The sequence below is a fragment of the Thalassophryne amazonica genome, chromosome 12 (assembly GCF_902500255.1).
Source record: "Thalassophryne amazonica chromosome 12, fThaAma1.1, whole genome shotgun sequence".
NCBI classification, from domain to species: domain Eukaryota; kingdom Metazoa; phylum Chordata; class Actinopteri; order Batrachoidiformes; family Batrachoididae; genus Thalassophryne; species Thalassophryne amazonica.
This window is the reverse complement of record NC_047114.1, coordinates 90855608-90874481: the sequence shown is the minus strand read 5'-3', so window position 1 is coordinate 90874481 and position 18874 is coordinate 90855608. Positions and strand designations below refer to the sequence as shown.

Genomic DNA, 18874 nt, shown 5'->3' with positions numbered 1-18874 from the left:
GAATCACAACTCATATTCAGGGATGAAAGTGGTGAAAAACAAAACAAACTGAAACCCAAAATTACCCCCCAACACCACCCGGACGAAAATGTTTCAATTCTAGAAGCTCTGAAATGCAATCTGGGACTATTCCAGACGATAAACTGGAGTGAGTGCAGCATCCATTTAGGTGAGAAAAAAAAATACAACTTTCCTTATTCATATTCATTCCAGTAGTATTCTGCTCTTACGGCAGCAGTTTTCTAGTTTGGCAGATAGTTCTGGAGGAAATCACTGAAGAAAGTAACAAACTGAAAATATGGTTTGACCGAAACAAACTGTCATTAAACTTAAATAAGACAGGGATGAAATGGAGGTGTGAGAGTCACTAGGTGTTCACAGTAAACACTTATTTCTGTATATTTATTTATATATATTCATTGTTAGTTGCTATTATATATTTTCTGTTGTGTTTCTATTCAGGTTCTTTTAGTCTCTTTCTCGAAAATTCTATATAACAATCATTAGATTATTAACATATAAGCAAAAATAAATTTAAGGAATATTACAATTTGAAAACATGCACCCGAACGTGATGACGGCTGCAATTGCTAAATGCTAACTTTTAACATTGAAAATGCCATAGACATGCTAACGCGTTAGCATCGCTCCCGTTTTTAAGTTATAAAATACATCTATCAACTGTTTCAAAAGACCATAACAGGTCGGTTTAACATAGAAAAGGTAAATAATACTCAGACGTATGCTCTTTAGGGTTTTAGCGGGGGAAAATTAAGCGAAAGAAAGAAATAAACGAAGCAATCGATCGAAGCATTGATTCAATCTGCGAACCACTGCTTCGATTGGTTCAAGGTTCAAAGCAAAGCCGCGCTGCAGAAAAGTTGATGAAGGACCCGCTGCAGGGTCTGTAATCAATGTAGAGAAATTATCATTTTCCTGACAAACACCCGCCAAAACAACGGCCACTCTGAAGGACCGATAACAGAATCGTTAAGCACAAAGCTTATTGATGTCGGTGGATCGAATCATTTCTTAACGATACCCGAAAGCAACCGGTTCTCGATACCCATCCCCAGTCTGTCTTAATGTCCATATTTTTCCTCACACGTCACATTAGCTTACAGTGCACATAACAGCAAAACCATCGAGATGTTTGTTGTGTGAACATTTGGCTTTAATTCATGGGGTTTAACAGAAATGTCTCATTAACCATTAGGAATTAGACATTTTTATTCACAGACCCTCTATTTTCAGAATTTGTAAGTAATTGGACACGTTAAAGGTAAGGATCGTTAATGCACATCATCACATTATAGCCAGTTTTCCTTAGACAAGACAGGGATGGATACATGAATATTTCCAAGTCACTGAATATGTCTTGGACATTTTGGACATTATGTCCATCAGTCATTAAGAATTATAGCATGGTACCTGTGTGGTACAGCTCTCTGGAGTAGGCAGTTTTCAAAAATTGAATTTGCAAGAAGGAGAATAGTGAGGGATGCCATCAAGACACCAGCTCTGAAGGAGTTTAGGATTCTGTGGCTTTGATTGAAGAAACTGTGCATCGTGCAACTTTTGTCTGTTGCATCATGGGGTATATACAGTCATGGTTGGTTCTCATAAGGAAGGACTTTTTTTTTCTCTCTCTTCAAAAAGAAATTTGCCAGAAGCCATACGGGAAGCCTGAGCTTAGATTTGACTTGTTTTCTTGTATGGCAGTCTAGGTTGTGCGACAGTCTGGGTTTGTCCAGTTACTTAGGGCTCAGAAGGGAGGGACAATATATTTAAATGGAAGTAATTCCTGGTACTCTATCAATTCACTTGAAGCTAAAAGTCTAAACTACAAGCATATCTTGAAATGAAACCAGCAAAATTACAACATATGTCACTGTCCAGCTGTGTATGCATCTGACTGTAATGTTTAATTAGTGTTGATTGAATGTTTTTCAAGTGATTGACTTTTGTGTTTCTGTTTTGTAGGGCCTAATCACATGCCTATGCAAGGTCCCGGGCCAGGCCCCAACCAGCCTCCAAACATGCCCAGCGGCTCTATGAATATGCCCCCCAACAGCCATGGCTCGATGGGTGGTTACAATCATGCCGTACCTTCGTCCCAGGGCATGCCAGCTCAGAGCCAAATGAACATGACCCAGGGCCAGCCCATGAGCAACTACGGGCCACGGCCAAACATGAACATGCAGCCCAATCAAGGTAAGGTAGCTCATTTGGAAGTTTTCATTTAGTTGTTGTGTTGCGGTCCAGTGCTGCACTTTTGTGCTTGACATAGTTGTTGGACCTGAATAAGATGAAAGCTACATATTTATTTTTGGTGGTGTATTTCAGGTCCCATGATGCACCAGCAGCCACCTTCCCAGCAGTATAATATGCCTCCTGGTGGTGGAGGTCAACACTACCAAGGTCAACAGAACCCCATGGGTATGATGGGGCAGGTCAACCAAGGGAATCACGTTATGGGTCAAAGGCCAATGCCCCCCTACAGACCCCCACAGCAAGGTAGGTCCCTTTGCGCAAACGTGTCCCATTTGAGAGTGACAGCCCTCCTTCTCCCTAACCCACCTTTCTCCACTTCTTAGTGTCTTCCCAATCAAAAACAAATGATTTCTTCTGTTGGCCCTCATAGATCTTGAAATGGGTACACTTAGAATATAGCCTCCTCAAAATAAAGTCAATCAGATTATGATGAGACAGGTTTCTAATGAGAACTAGCGGCAAGGAAATCCATCCCATCCTCAGAACCTTTCCCTTCACACAGCCAATCCAACAACACCTTGAATCTACTTGTGTGTATGTTGTATGTGTATGTAGGACCCCCTCAGCAGTACCCAGGGCAGGAAGACTACTATGGAGACCAGTACAGTCACGCAGGACAGGGAGCTTCAGAAGGTAGGAGAACCCTCCAGTCACTTCTAGAGTTGAAAGAAAGAATGAACCCAGGAGTTGTGTTAAAACACAAATGATGTAAAGAGACTGTGACAGAAAAAGATATTTCAGTTTCTTCATTATTTTCTGGGAATTTTCTTTGACATGTAACATTTGGGCTCAAACAAAGGAGACGTAGGAGTCTTGTACCACTCTTGTAATGCCATTACTACCAATCATGTCAGGTTCTCCACCTGCTGATGTAACAGAAAGCTCAGGGTCAGTCTTCATGGAAAGAATTTTCAAAATGCAACACATTTGTATGCAAATAGTAATTCTTCAGTTTAAAGTTTTATAGTAATAGTGTCTGTGTATACTCATATTTTGAGTTTAAATGTCCTAGTTTTAGTTTTCAAGGTTGTACTGTTCCATAATCATTGTTGCTTCTGGAAATGCATTGTCAAAGGTTAATAAATCTTCTTGTGTCTGTCTATTTTTGTTTACTTTATCCCAATGAGATTCCCTTCAAAATAAACAGGCAGTTTTCTTGTAGAAGCCTTCTATTCTGGCAGACCGGTCACTCCACAGTACTGCCTCCAGAGTAGGGATGGGTATTGATAAGATTTTATCGATATAATGTGACTATTTCTTTAATATTACTAATGTTTGATTAATATGAAAGTGTTCTTTTTGAAAAGGGTGTATGTGTTTTGTTTTGTTTGTTTGTTTTCTTCTGTGTCCATTAAACATTTTAAGGATCTCTTTATCTTTTGTGCATTAAGATCAAGAACAGCACTTTAACTTACTATTCCACAGAGCACAAATTTGGTACGGCCATCATCTGCACCAGATTTGAAATCGGGGTAAAATTTTCAAACCGTTCAAAAGTTTCATCCCATTTCACAAAATTGTTGATTGCATGTCGTAACTTCTGAGTGGTCATGTGCTTATTAATTCTGAAATTTTCCTGCAGTTACTACTATTAAATAAGTTCATGATAAGAAAATACGTTCTTTCCTGTTAAAGGAACATGTATTTGGTTTTGTCAGTTCTGTTGTCTTACAAATTCTGACTTTTTTTTATCGGATGTGGGTGTGGGGGCGGGGACTTGAAACTCATTGATATTTCAACATCTTGCCTCATTCTTCTGAGCTCATTATTATCTGTATACGAGATAGGTGTCATTTGTTCTTTTGTTGTCTCCATTACCACATCTCTGTTGTACTTGGGGTTTTTCTGCATGGCCTCATTCTTGTAGAGTTCCTTTATAATACTTATGTTCTAAACATGTAAACCAGTCAATCAAAATTATCTGGAGACCTTAAAAACTGCCGAGTCATCTTCATTGTTGACATATTGTTTATGTTGCGTGATGTTATCCCTTGAAGGTAATGCCCAGTATGGCCAACAGCAGGAAACGTACCAGCAAGGTCCTCCCCAGCAACAGGGCTACCCTTCTCAACAGCAGTACCCAGGTCAGCAGGGCTACCCACCACAGCAGCAGGGTTATGGTAAGTTTCCATCTCTGTTAAGGCAACATTTTGACGTACGACGCACTATAGACTCTGCCTGTCTTTCAAACTAGTGAATAATAATTTATACAGAGTGTGCTGGTGGCTGCTTCCTGTTGGGAATGTAACATTGCCAAGTGCGTGTCATGGAATTAAAGTACCGCGTTAATGAACAATTGGGGAATAGTAGCTTGGTGGAAGAGAAATTTAATCAGGGGTGGTAGTTGGCAACATGTTAGCATTTCTCCTGGTGCATCAGCATCGGTTTGATATGACATGTTTCCTGGGAGTGTGAGAAGATCTTTGGCTAGTGGGTACAGTTGCTGTGCCATGTGCACGGACTGTCAGCCAACCATTTATGAACTACCTGTATTTCAGCATTTTAAAGAAATATGGATATGTTTTAAGCAGTGCCAATGTCAGCCAGATCTGAATGCTTTAGATGGCTGCTCATGTGCCCAGAATGTGACTTGAAGCAGTGCAGTTCCCTGGTGCTTCCCAATACTCATAATCCCCACAAACAAAAATTTTGGAGCAGGTGGGCGGAGGGTATATAGGAATCACCTTGTCTGTCTATCCATAAATCTTGTAAGTGCAACTTCTCTTAAACTGCTTGGGGGATTTCGGGGAACCTTCACACCACACTATGTGAAGATACGCATGAAGGAAAATGGTTACTGCCTGGCGTTGTCAAGGGGAAATAATTGGACTTTTGTTTTTCATTGTTGCATCTTAATGATAATTGACCTTGTAAGCACAGTTCCTCCAAAACCTTTTATAGATTTCATTCAATCTTGGGTCAAGGTTGCATTAGGTCCATGTAGGGCCAAGACACTGCAGGTTTCCCTTTCTACCAGTCACCTCAGCAGGTGATTTCAATGATGATCAGGTGTTTATGTTCAGGGGAGAAGTCCATCAGCAAATCCACCTGCTGAGGTGACAGGTTACAAGGAAATACTGCACTGTCTTGGCCCTTGTTGCCCACCCCTGGTATAGGCAGCTGGTAGAACAGACTTCTGCTCTGTGTTGGGCCACATAGTACTAAAAAGAAAAAAAACTAGGCCTACCAGTAGGTATGCATGAGGTTCAAGCCCCCTTTGCTGGATGCCTCCCAAGTCCCTGCGAGGCCCATGTGACTTGTAACGATGCAGCTGTAAGATGTGGGCCTGACCCTCAGCCACATGGGTGACGGAACTGTCACACCAATTTAGCCGGCAATAGGTTTGACTTTAACTAAGACGTCCAAATGTTTTCAGTGCATCCACTAAATCACAGCCTTTCCTCACGCCACGTGCATGAGGTGCTGTGCATGCGGGTTACTGTGGTGTGGCGCAGTCTGTCACTCTATCTTTGTCAATATTCAAAATCAAATTTACCTCCATATCTGTTCAACCAAGTGTTCTACCAAATAGGAAAAACGCTGAAAAAAATATTCTTTTTGGTTCCATATAAAGGTCAGGGGTGATTGGGCAATGGATTGTGTTGAATATGTCAGTCACTTCAAGCTGCTTCATATGAATAAGGTTTAATCTGATCCATTCCTTGAGCAAGCACATTGGCAACAGTGGTCAGAAAAAAAAAACTTTCTCTGGCCTTTTGATGACAGCAAGAAACCTGAAGCACACCAGACTTGGTGGGGTGACTGTCCTTGCATACAGTGCATCCAGGAAATATTCACAGCCTTATTCCAAAATAGATGAAATTTATTTTTTTGTTCAACATTGTACACACAATACCCCATAATGACAATGTGAAAAAAGTTTATTTATTTATTTATTTAATTTATTTTAGATTTTTGCAAATTTGTTAAAATAAAAAACCCTAAGAAATCACATGTACATTCACAGCCTTTGCCATGAAGCTCAAAATTGAGCTCAGGTGCTTCCTGTTTCAACTGATCATCCTTGACATGTTTCTATAGCTTAATTGGAGTCCACCTGGGGTAAATTCAGTAGATTGGACATGATTTGGAAAGATACACACCTGTCTACATATAAGGTCCCACAGTTGACAGTCAGAGCACAAACCAAGTATGAAGTCAAAGGAATTGTCTGTAGACCTCTGAGACAGGATTGTCTCAAGGCACAAATCTGGGGAAGGGTACAGAAACATTTCTGCTGCTTTGAAGGTCCCAATGAGCACATTGGCCTCCATCATCTGTAAATGGAAGATGTTCAGATTCACCAGAACTCTTCCGTATGCTGCGTTTACACATAACGACAAGTCATGAATGCCACGAAGTGCACATTCTTGGCCGCTGATCACGAATGTGATGATTCGGGGCAGAGGCGTCAGGTGTCCTCAGGAACTGGAGAATTATCAGGAACCATTACGCACGGTCAACAATAGTGTTCCGTGTTGTTGCGCGTAACAGCGCATCGTTAAGCTCTGTCACGTTGTGAACGAGGTGAATTGTCTCCCCACACACACACACACACACACACACACACACACACACACACACACACACACACACACACACACACACACCCATATTCATCCAACCGAATTCAGATCGCTCCAGTTTTTCAGAAGAACTTTGTGACTGCATGTGTAGTTGGGCTCTGTGCCATGGATTGGCGCAGAGAAGATGAGGAGGACAGAGCCAGGTGTGTGGCTTCATGTGGCATCAGGCACATGCAGCAGGTGGAACACCTGCAGGAGTGCGCTGAAGAGCACTGAAATGAGACTTTTAGCTGACTTGGTGTCAGCAATCAAACTGAATGCGATGCAGCAGGGTTTAATTGTGCACACGCTTCTTCCTCCGCCGGACTGGAGGAAGGAAGGCTGCACGTGAGTCTCCTCTCGCTCCTCTGGTTGCTCAGACTTGTTCTCCCGCTCATCGGTTACAACAGCAGGTGGAACACCTGCAGGAGCGTCCTGAGGAGCTTCAGCAGGAACTGTGGAACGGCATTTGGAGCCGAGTTTAATTGTGCGACCGTGACAGAAAACTGATGCATTGTGGCGCGCAGTGAAATGTGACGCCGCGTTACAAGTCGTGTCAAAACTTGACAGTTTCCGTGTCACTTGGTAATAACGCATGACAGTTTGGGCTCCAAGAACCATCACAGGAACCACTACGAACGTTGTCACGTTCTATTAAGGATCACTACTCATCAAGACGGATCAATACGCTCAGTTGCGACTTCCACGACGTGAGACGAAATGAGGGTGGTGTGTGACATTTGTGGAAGATTTTTTTGACAGGCAAAAACCTGCTCCATGAATATCAAGAATATCACACACCAACACGCACTATTAACTCATTGAGTGCCATTGACGCTTAAACGCGTCTTTTCAGATAGTAACGCTCAGCGCCAAAGATGCGTTATTGCGCCAATTACATTTTTTTATGGGGGGGGGAATCAGCTGATCTAGCTTGTGTAAAAAAAATTTGAGTTGTAATCACAAGGGAACCCATTCTGTGGGTGGTAACACTGTGAGTGTGGACCGGAGCGCAGCTCGCTCTCCACCGTTGTGCGGACGTCTTACAGTTGTACCGCTCCTAATCTATGGAGTTAAAATTGTCTCATTAATATTTGTAAATGCACGCAGGGTGATCTACAAATAATCATTGATTTGCAAATGTGTTCAGATATCCACAAATGCAAATTTCATATTTGTAACTTGTAAATTGGTCTTTGCAAATAATGTTGTATTTACAAATATAAAACTTAATTTGTAAAAAAAAAATACATTTGTAAAACTGGAAATTGTATTTGTGAATTGAGTTTCAGCAATTGTGGATCGCTTTCCTCTGCGTCGTCATTTTGAGACATTCTTTTCGCGAACACAGATCCACAAACAAATGCCGACGGATTCACAAATGCACACTGGCTATCCACTAGATGGCAGTGGCGGGGGTGTTAGCACAGGCATATATATGAATAGACCCCGCATTGGTTGCTGTGGCGCAAGAAATGCGGCCGCCATCTTGGAAGGGGCGTCCTACCAATTAGTCCTATTGTAAACAAAACAAGTCCACAAAGTCACAGAAGATGCCTGCCCACTGTGCGGCCTATTTTTGTTCACATAGGCGGACTATTGGCAGCAGGGATGGGGGGATTACTTTTCACAAGTAAGATTGAGCATTATTATTGTATTTTGTGAATAGAATATTACTTACTGTACAACGTTGTACAGTAAGTAACTATAGTTTAGTGCCGGAGGCTAACTGAGACATAACAGCTATATTACAACTGACAAAATAATGCTCCTGTCGAAATAAAATAAATATTACTGGTATAACAATGATCAGCTAATTTTACACAGGTGGCAGAGACTGCATTATTCACATGTAGCTAATTGTTTCACTCTAAAACAGTATATGCTACCTCTCGTGTCTCAGCCACTTACATCCTTAAAAATCCTGAAAACAGAATATCTGATTGTAGAATAGTTTGCAAAACAAGTTTACTCACAATTTTCAGCAGCTTTGGTTTATTATCTGTAGATATGCATTAAAATAGGAGTTTTGTTGAAGAAAGTAGGAGGAAGTAAATAAGTAAACATTTCTACAGTGTTTTTTGTAGGCTCTCCAAAATTGGCCATTTTTGTTTTGAAGGTTTCCCAAAGACAAAGATGTCCGGAAGAAATGGGAAGTAGCAGTAAGGAGAGAAGGATTCACTGCAAATGATTCTTCTGTGTTGTGCAGTGAACACTTTAAGAATGATGATTTCGACAGGACAGGTCAGATTGTCTGACTGCAGGATGGTGTTATTCCATCCATCTTCAGCTTCCCGGTTCACGTCCAAAGAGTAGGTGTGGGCTTTAGTGTTAAAAATGTGCTATGTATGTGTATGTGTATATATATATGTGTATATGTGTGTGTGTATATGTGTATCTCTCTATCTTCATTGCATGTGAGTTTGAATGATTTTTCTATAATACTAAATACATGTCCCACTTTAGGAAAAGCCGAATGGGTTGTCTGAGAAATGTTGGCATTCTTACTATAAATGGTCTAAGTATTTCATTCTGGAGTGTGAGGTCTATATTTTCTTTTTTTATTTGAGTAGAAAACAAAGTAAGGATTACAAAAATGTTATTGAGTGTATATATAGTCAATTGAGTTCATATCACAATTTACTTCAATATTCTGAAATGCAAAAAATTAAGGCAATGCACCCTATAGGTATATCAGAATATATTACTTTTAACCCACTATAAATATTAAAATTACATACATTGAACCATGTGCCCTGCCTCATGCATAACGTTTGAAACAAAAAAAAAATCGTGAAAATCCGTTTTTGAAAATCCGTTTTGATTAAACGCACTGACACTTCATTGCGCCTGTCAAATAGATGACACTGAGCGTAGCGCGTGCCCCTTCCAAGATGGCGGCCCTACGGTTCGCCAGTAGGAAGCAGCGGCCCCCTTTCCCATGATGAAATCTGCGGATTCAGCTTGCCACATCAATGAATGGAACCACACTGCCATCTAGTACCAGTGTGCATTTGTGAATCCGTCAGCATTTGTTTGTGGATCTGTGTTCGCGAATAGAATGTCTCAAAATGACGTCGCAGAGGAAAGCGATCCACAAATGCTGAAACTCAATTCACAAATACAATTTCCAGTTTTACAAATGTAATTTTTTTTTTTTTACAAATTAAGTTTTATATTTGCAAATACAACATTATTTGCAAATACCAATTTACAAGTTACAAATATGAAATTTGCATTTGTGGATATCTGAACACATTCGCAAATCAATGATTATTTGTAGATCACCCTGCGTGCATTTACAAATATTGAGACAATTTTAACTCCATACTAATCCGACTGGTTTTCACCTGGCTGTCTGTCAAACTGTGATGCAGTCACGCTGCTTCAGTCGTTCCGTCTTTTTCCTTGGAAAGAAAAAACGCCGAGCGCACGACACACCTCACACAAAGGCTGCTTACAAGCAAATGACGCAGTCGACAGGCTCATGCAAGCACACGTGATTCAAACCCATCAGGTTTTTGAAAAAATCAAAAGGTCCGTTACGCGGGAGCCAGAGGGAAAAGACGCGCCGCCGAGAGAAGAGACAGACAGTCCCTCCCTTGACATTTTTTTTTGGGTGCATTATACAATTGGATCACTTTTCATAATGTTTGAGATGTCACTGGAGAAAAAACAATTATAATCCAAGACATTTTCTCCTTGAAATGTTGCTTGTCACAAAAAGCCAATTTTCTCAGTTTTTTGTCAGAAATCAGCATTTTTAGTGATACCCACCCATGTTCTGCAGACAATTACTAAAGAATAGAAGGAGGTACAAACAAACGTTTTTTTTCTGATGATAAAGGAAAGTCTGAAGTTTCTTTTGGTATCTTTGTTGTTGACATGGACATAGAACTCAATTTTCTATGGGTCTTGAAAAAACACTCAAATGCTGAAAAATCCTGGCACTGCGATGTTCTGAACTTTGAAAATGGCTGGCACTCAGTGAGTTAAGAAACCTATTCAGATGCGTTAAGTCACATTAAGAATGTCAGGAATGTCATGAATGACAGAAAAATGACATTCGTAACGTGTCTTGGTTATGTGTAAACGCACCTTTAAAGCTGGCTGCCCATCTAAACTGAGCGATCGGAGTAGAAAGACCTTCGTCAGGGAGGTGTCCAAGAACCTGGTGGTCACTCTGTCAGATCTCCAGCATTCCTCTGTGGAGAGAGGAGAACCTTCCAAAAGGACAACCATCTCTGCAGCAATCCACCAGTCAGGCCTGTATGGTAGAGTGGACAGACGGAAGCCAGTCCTTAGTAAAAGGCACATGGCAGTTGGCAGCCCGCCTGGAGTTTGCCAAAAGGCACCTGAAGGTCTCTCAGACCATGAGAAACAAAATTCTCTGGTCTGAGGAGACAAAGATTGAACTCTTTGGTGTGAATGCCAGGCGTCATGTTTTGAGGAAACCAGGCACCATCCCTACAGTGAAGCATGGTGGTGGCAGCATCATGCTGTGATGATGTTTTTCAGCAGCAGGAACTGGGAGACTAGTCAGGATTGAGGGAAAGATGAATGCAGCAATGTACAAAGACATCCTAGATGAAAACTTGCTCCAGAGTGCTCTTGACCTTAGACTGGAGCGACGGTTAATCTTTCAGCAGGACAATGACCCTAAGCACACAGCCAAGCTATTAAAGGAGTGGCTTCAGGACAACTCTGAATGTCAATGAGTGACCCAGCCAGAGCCCAGACCTGAATGTGATTGAACATCTCTGGAGAGATCTGAAAAATGGCTGTGCACCGACACTCCCCATCCAATCTCATGGAGCTTGACAGGTGCTGCAAAGAGGAATGGACAAAACTGCCCAAAGATCGGTGCAAGTATTGAACAAAGGGAGTGAAAACTTGTGTACATGTAATTTCTTAGTTTTTATTTTTAATAAATTTGCAAAAATACAAAAAAACAACAACTTGTCATTATGGGGTGTTGTGTGTAGAATTTTAAGGGAAAAATATAATGCAGTGCTAAAATACCCTTGGCCATATGAGCCTTATGTTCTTTATAATTTGCAGTTGTTTAATTAATTATTAAGCTCCTGTTGTCTTACATACAGTTTATACATGTTCAATAAAGCCTCTCTATTAATCAGTCAATCCAAAACAATATTTACGTTTTAACAGCGTCTGCAGGAGGCATTGCATGTGCGTGTACATGAGCTTTTGACAAAAGCAGAAGTTATGCAAATCAAGGAATATTTGTAGATCACTCTCTGTGCATTTCCTGGTATTGAGACAAATTTAACTAAGTTCGGTACCAGCCTGTGATGTCACCATGCTAACGCCTGCAAAATAAGTTCAGAGGCGTTATTACGTTCCAAAAACTGTTTTCGGTTTTAGGCGTGTTTATTTCTCGCTAGCTTTTACATAATATGTGAGAAACATGCATATAAACACACAAAACGATGCGGTTTTGGAGAGACCAGCCACTGACATCACTGTAGAGCTGTACTCTGATTGGCTGTCACGCCCATCACTCAAAAACAAAATAGAACAGGTTCACACAGAATGTGAGTTTTTAACCTCTTAAAATAGGTCGAGGTTAGCCATCTTCAAACTTGTTCAAGGTCTGTGTCCCAAGAATGTTCCCTGTGAATTTGAAGACTGTGGCAGTAATAGAACTGGACTTGTGCTGTACACAGACGGACGGATGCCAGGTCTTCGCAATACCTGATGGCCATATGTTGGCCTTGGGTAAAAATGAATTTACTCCATTTTGGAATAAAACCATAACATAATAAAAAGTAGAAAAAGTGGAGTGAATACTTTCCAGATGCACTGTGTATCTTGCACATCCCTCATTTACTTCTGTTATTTCAGATTTTCTCATACAATACCACAACTCTGCTCTTGGCACTCTGACATAAGCTTTCTTTAAATCTGCAAACAAGCAAACAATGCAATGTTCTGATGTCAGTGTAAATCCGCCAAGAAATTTTTTTTTGGGGGGGTGCAGCTCAGGTCATCTGTGCGAGTTAAATCTTTTCTCATATGCATGGGAACCATAATAGTGCTGCCGAAACTGTAAGCTAAAACGTGCAGTGTCATTGGTTACTTTTTTCTACAGCAGCGAATTTTCAGCCAATCATAATCTCTTTAATATCTAAAGTCACTTAAAGTACCCGGTTGTGGATATTTTGAGTCTCTGAAAGTTTGATCTGTCAAGCTGCATCTTTAACATGGGCAAAATTACAGAGAGAGAGAACAAAGACCGCGTTAAAGACATCGATAGTGGTTTATTAAAAAAAAAAAAAAAAAAGGTTTAAGTGGACATGCTTGGAGCAGGGGGTGAACATGGACAAAAGCAAGACTCTGAATTTGTCCGCAAGGTTGAGCTCCCCGATAAAGTCCTCTGCACGCACGCTATGTTCGGATTTCATCAACAAAACCTTGGAAGAACACTGCAAGACAAACATGTCATCAAATTAATATTAAATGGACTAATCTGCCCGGGTCCAGAGAGCGGAAGTGGCACAGCGAGCCCCCAAAACCCACAGCACTCATACCGCTCAGCGACATCCAGTGCTCAGGTGCATGTCCAAAAATTCTATTCATGCAATTAAAATGTGTTTACAATCACTGAAATTTTTAAGTGTGGAGCAGTTTTTTTTATACTGTGCACGTACTGAAGTGAAATTCAGTGCTGCAAAACCAGCGTTTGTATATGGATTTTTGTAAAATTTGATACCATGTTCTGTTTATTTCATCATAAAACCACTAACTTAAAAAAACTGTATTTCATGGCTTTATTTTGACACGAAACACGCTTTTTCTGAAATCATGACCCATGTGGAGAAAAACAGTGCAAATGAACCCTCCTTCTTCTTTTGTGGCGTATAACGACAGCCGGCATCCTTATTGTTGTTACATTACTGCCACCTGCTGCATCATTCTGTTATAGCAGTACTAAACCTCAATGAGTCCATTGTCTTTTAAGTATTTTAAAAGCTAACACTTCCCCTCTCACTTGACCTTATGGCTAAAATACTTCTACAGAAATTTCTTTCTGGCCTTACAATTGATTTCCGTCCATTTTTACTCTTTAACAGATAAATCATTCAAAAATAACTAAATATATTTTGCCTGCATGCTGAAATTGTCCTGCCTCAATTTTATTTTATTTTGGTGAATTTCATAGACTCGCGGTACAGCTGGTGCACAGGATGTGTGCTTTTTAATGATACTACGCTGTATGTGCCTGTAGGGTTTTCCTGCTGACTGACATCAGTAGTCGGGGTGCAAACTCACATGGTGTCATTTCAGAATTTATTATGGGGTAATAATTCGTAAGCATACATTTCACATGTAAATATTAATAAAGTCACTGTTTTACACCACAGATGTTGTTTTGATAGGGTTTAGTCTCTTTAAATGATTCACACATACTTGCATGAAGTATATTTCAGAGCTCATTTCAAGTTAAGGGCCCCTTCACACACAGTGTGAATATGTACAGTTCAGGGCGACACCCGTCAGAGCAGCTTGTATGAGCGAACCACGAGACATCACGCTGACGGGCAAGCATGCACGATGCCGGTGCGACGGTTCATGCACGCGGGAACACAGTGCCAGCAGTTGCGCAATGTGGTTACATGAGAGACTCCTTACATACTGCAAAGTTTTGGACAAGCTTTGAGATAAACTCGTCTCTGAACCTGACAGTGGAGTAAATGAACATACCAGGCGTCTTTCTGGTGCTAAATTACTGCGGTACAAGACAAAAATTGCCGTTTTAGGTGGTTGTACACAGCAGTTGACTGGACTTGGAGCCGCCATATTGGATGGGTCTCTTCACAATAGGCTTGCACCAGAGTCAACCGGAGTCGATGGAGAGGGAGCAAATATGCCGGTATTTTGTGCTGCTTACAGTTGCAATAACTGGCGCAGTATAGAAACCAGATCGCATGGGATTACCTTTCATAAATAAGATTGAACAATAATTTTGGGTATTTTACTATTTGTAATATTATGTTATCATAACAAATGGTAATTATGTGTAACTTTATTACAGCAGGAACTGGTGCTCTCTCTCATTAGCTGTGTTTCCATCCACCTAGTATCGCAACTCTTAAGTGAATTTTCGTTTGTATTTTTGTCTGTATTTCACAAAGTAAGGCTGCACCACATCGCAAAATTAACTGCACTGGAGTTACAGTGCCAGCACACACAAGAAGCTGTGCAAAACAGTTCTTTTTCAAAAGTTTTAGCTCCCCAGCCCGGTTGCAAGCCTAACAAGGTAGTTTAAGACCCTGGAATAACCTGGAATTATATTGCTTTCTTTTCCTTGCCTTGAAAAAAATGTTCATCTTTGTAATAAAACCGGGTGAGCGTAGCAAAGGAAATTAAACTGATGTCCTGTGTGTGTGAGAGAGAGAGAGAAATCAAATGAACAATCCAAACTTGTTACTTTAATAACTATACAGTTAATTCATTTATACATCTAGCAATATGCCATACCATATGTCTTTGTTAAAGAGCATAAGGCAGATTCTTTCAGTATAAAAGTACATATGTCTAATGTGTAACAGCATCCTGTATCGTAACTGAATCTCTGCTGTTTCATTTCATTTATTTATTTATTTCATTCATTTAAAAGAAAAAAAAAAAACAGAAAAGCAGAAATAAAGCATCTCCATTACCAGAATGAAAAGGAGCAGAGAGAAGAACAAGTCTTATATTTTCTGCCCCTTTTTACAATACAATCTTTCAATATCCAGAGTCATTTTTCAACATTATTTAACAGATTGTATTTCTTTAACTTGTCACATACCACTGACTTATTTCATAATTATGACCATTATTAAATAGATTACATCTCTGACAGGTTACATTTTTAAACTTAAAACATTTTATACATTATTAACAAATTACATTTTTTTTTTACTTCCTTACAGCCTACTAACTTATTTTATAGTTTCATACTTACTTAATACATCTAGTTTAATACGTTTTTTTAAATAATTTAAGCGACCTTAATTCTTTAATTTCTTTGTTGAGATTGTTCCATAATTTTACACCATTTACTGCAATACTCTGTTCTTTTACTCTGGTTCTGTATCTTGGTTTTCTAAAGACTTCTATTCCTTTCAGTTTATAACTACTTACTCTTTTCTCAAACATATTTTGAATGTTTGTTGGTAAAGTATTTTTATTTGCTTGGTACATTGTTTGTAATATTTTCAAATCGACCAAATGACAAAATTTAAGTACCTTGTACTTAATGAACAATGGATTAGATGGATCTCTAAAACCACTGTTGCTAATCACCCTTAAAGCCCTTTTCTGCAGAATAAACAAAGGTTGTATATAAGTTGTATATGTTGATCCCCAGATTTCTACACAATAAGTTAAATATGGGAAAATCAATGAATTGTACAATGTTAATAAACCATAACTATTTAATGAATATTTTACTTTATGCAAAACAGCAATGGCTTTCGCTATTTTTCCTTTTATGTAATTTATGTGTGACTTCCATGTAAGATCTTCATCAATTATGACTCCTAAAAATTTCATTTCTTTTACCCTTTGTATATCCATTCCATCTATTTGTAATGACACGTTATTTATTTTTTGCTCTGTCATTAAACAATATGAAATTTGTCTTATTAATATTTAGTGACAGTCTGTTTATATCAAACCAATGCTTAACCTTTTCCAATTCTGTTTTTATCACTTGTGCTACTTCCTGTATATTTGATCCAGAGTAAAACAGCGTTGTATCATCAGCAAATAAAATGCTACCAAGCACATTAGATATATTCACAAAATCATTGATATACAAAATAAACAGTTTGGGTCCAAGTACTGATCCTTGTGGTACTCCATAAGCAATATTACACAATTCTGATTTGATATTATTTATCTGAACAAACTGTTTTCTGTTTTCTAAGTAGCTTTTTACCCACTGATGTGCAATACCTCTTATTCCATATTGTTGTAACTTGTGAAGCAATCTTGAGTGGTCAGTAACATCAAAAGCTTTTTTCAAGTCAATAAAAATACTTACAAAATAATCCTTATTTTCTATTGTTGTTGATATTTTGTCTATTAATTCCATAATTGCCATAGCTGTCGAATGTTTTGTTCTGAATCCATACTGAGCATTATTTAAAATATGATGTTTCTCAGTGAATTTATCCAACCTTGTCACAAAAACTTTTTCCATAATTTTAGAAAACTGTGGAAGCAATGATACTGGCCTGTAATTAGAGAATTTATGTTTGTCTCCATTTTTATATAATGGGACTACCTTTGCAATTTTCATTTCATCTGGAAAAATCCCTGTTGACAGAGACAGATTGCAAATATAAGTAAATGGTTCAATAACAGTTTCTATTATACTTTTTACAGTCATCATGTCTAAATCTTCATGGTCAGTTGATCTTTTGCTTACACAGTTTTTTACAGTATTTATTTCATCTTTTTCCACATTGTCCAGGAAAATACTATTGACCGTATTTACAAGTGTATGTAATGTATCTTCTACTATTGGTTTATTTCCCACCAGACTTGGTCCTACATTTGAAAAATAATCATTAAACCCATTTGCCACTTCTTTTATGTCATATATCTCTTTATTTTCTTTGACAAAGTAATTTGGAAAAGTTGCTTTCGCTCCATCACTTTCAATCACACTTTTTATAATTCCCCATGTTGCCCTCATATTATCTTTATTCTTATTTAATTGTTCACTATAATAATCTTTTTTTGTTTCCTAATTATTGTCAATAGTTTATTTTTATATTTTTTGTATCTGTGTTCTGTTTCCTTTGTTTGCATTTTTAAAAAGCACCTGTATAAATAGTTTTTCTTTGCACAAGCATTTTTTATTCCCTTTGTCAGCCATGGTTTATTTACTCTTTTCTTACTAATTTCTATTAATTTACAGTTTTTATTATATGATTTCATTAATATTTTCATAAATGAGTTATATGCTACATTAACATCACTGACATAAACTTCTTCCCAATTTTGATTTTTAAGATCATATTTTAATGCCTCTAAGGCTTTTACTGACTTGTCTCTTTTAAAGTTTATAACAGTTTTTTCTTGTACCTATTTTTATATTTAAATATTGAAAAGACTGGTAAATGATCACTAACATCTGTCATCAAGATCCCATTCCTGATAATTTCATCTGTTCTATTTGTAAATATATTGTCGATTACCGTTGCACTTTGCGATGTGATTCTGGTTGGTTTTGTTATCAAGTGGAATAACCCCAAACTATACATTGAATTCACAAAATCACTTATTCTTTGGCAACTGGGGCTCTCTATGTTAATGTTAAAGTCTCCACATATAAAAAGCGTTTTGTTTTTAATTTGATGGAATAGCTCTATTATTCTATCTGTAAATTTCACAACACAAGTGTCTGGTGCTCTGTATACACAACTGATTAAAATATTTTTAGATGTTTCATGTACAAGTTCCACTGTTACAATTTCTATGACGTCATCCACAGTTGTCATTTCTTCTACAATTGTACATATCAGATCTGCCTTTATGTACAGAGCAACACCACCGCCCCTTTTATCTCTTCTGTTCACAAAATACAGCTCATATCCCTCTATTTGAACATCAGTCATGAGATCATCATTAAGCCAAGATTCAGTGATTGCAACAATATTAAATTTATTTTTAAACTGATTTAAATAATATTTTATTTGCGACATTTTACAATACAAGCTTCGACTGTTTATATGTAAGAGTGACAGGGTATCTTCTGCAATTTTTTCACTATTTAGCTGTTCTACCGTATAATACTCGCAACCAATCGTTTTTAAGTCAAATATACTTTCATCAATATTAGTGTCTATGTCATATATTTTATCATCTGTTTCCATGTTTGATCAGATTTTTTTTTTTTTTTGGTCCAATTACCAACAGACGTCATATTTGATTGTCTATTCAGGTCTGTATTTTGTAAGGTCCTCCATGTTTTTGATTTGTATACCGTTTGTTCCTTCTTTTACTCTAATCCACAC

At 38.5% G+C, this 18874-nt stretch overlaps 1 protein-coding gene across 4 annotated transcripts in view; it reads left to right on the top strand.

Moving 5' to 3' along the window:
* The window catches only part of ss18 (SS18 subunit of BAF chromatin remodeling complex), a 43934-nt gene that overhangs the window by 12105 nt on the left and 12955 nt on the right, over nt 1-18874 (top strand). For 3 of the 4 annotated variants that reach the window (XM_034183099.1, XM_034183101.1, XM_034183100.1), the window contains exons 5-8: nt 1984-2214; nt 2347-2517; nt 2830-2907; nt 4272-4394. In XM_034183099.1, coding sequence (XP_034038990.1) covers nt 1984-2214; nt 2347-2517; nt 2830-2907; nt 4272-4394 — 603 coding nt within the window. The remainder of the gene's footprint in view (nt 1-1983; nt 2215-2346; nt 2518-2829; nt 2908-4271; nt 4395-18874) is intronic. The other variant, XM_034183102.1, reaches the window with a different exon arrangement.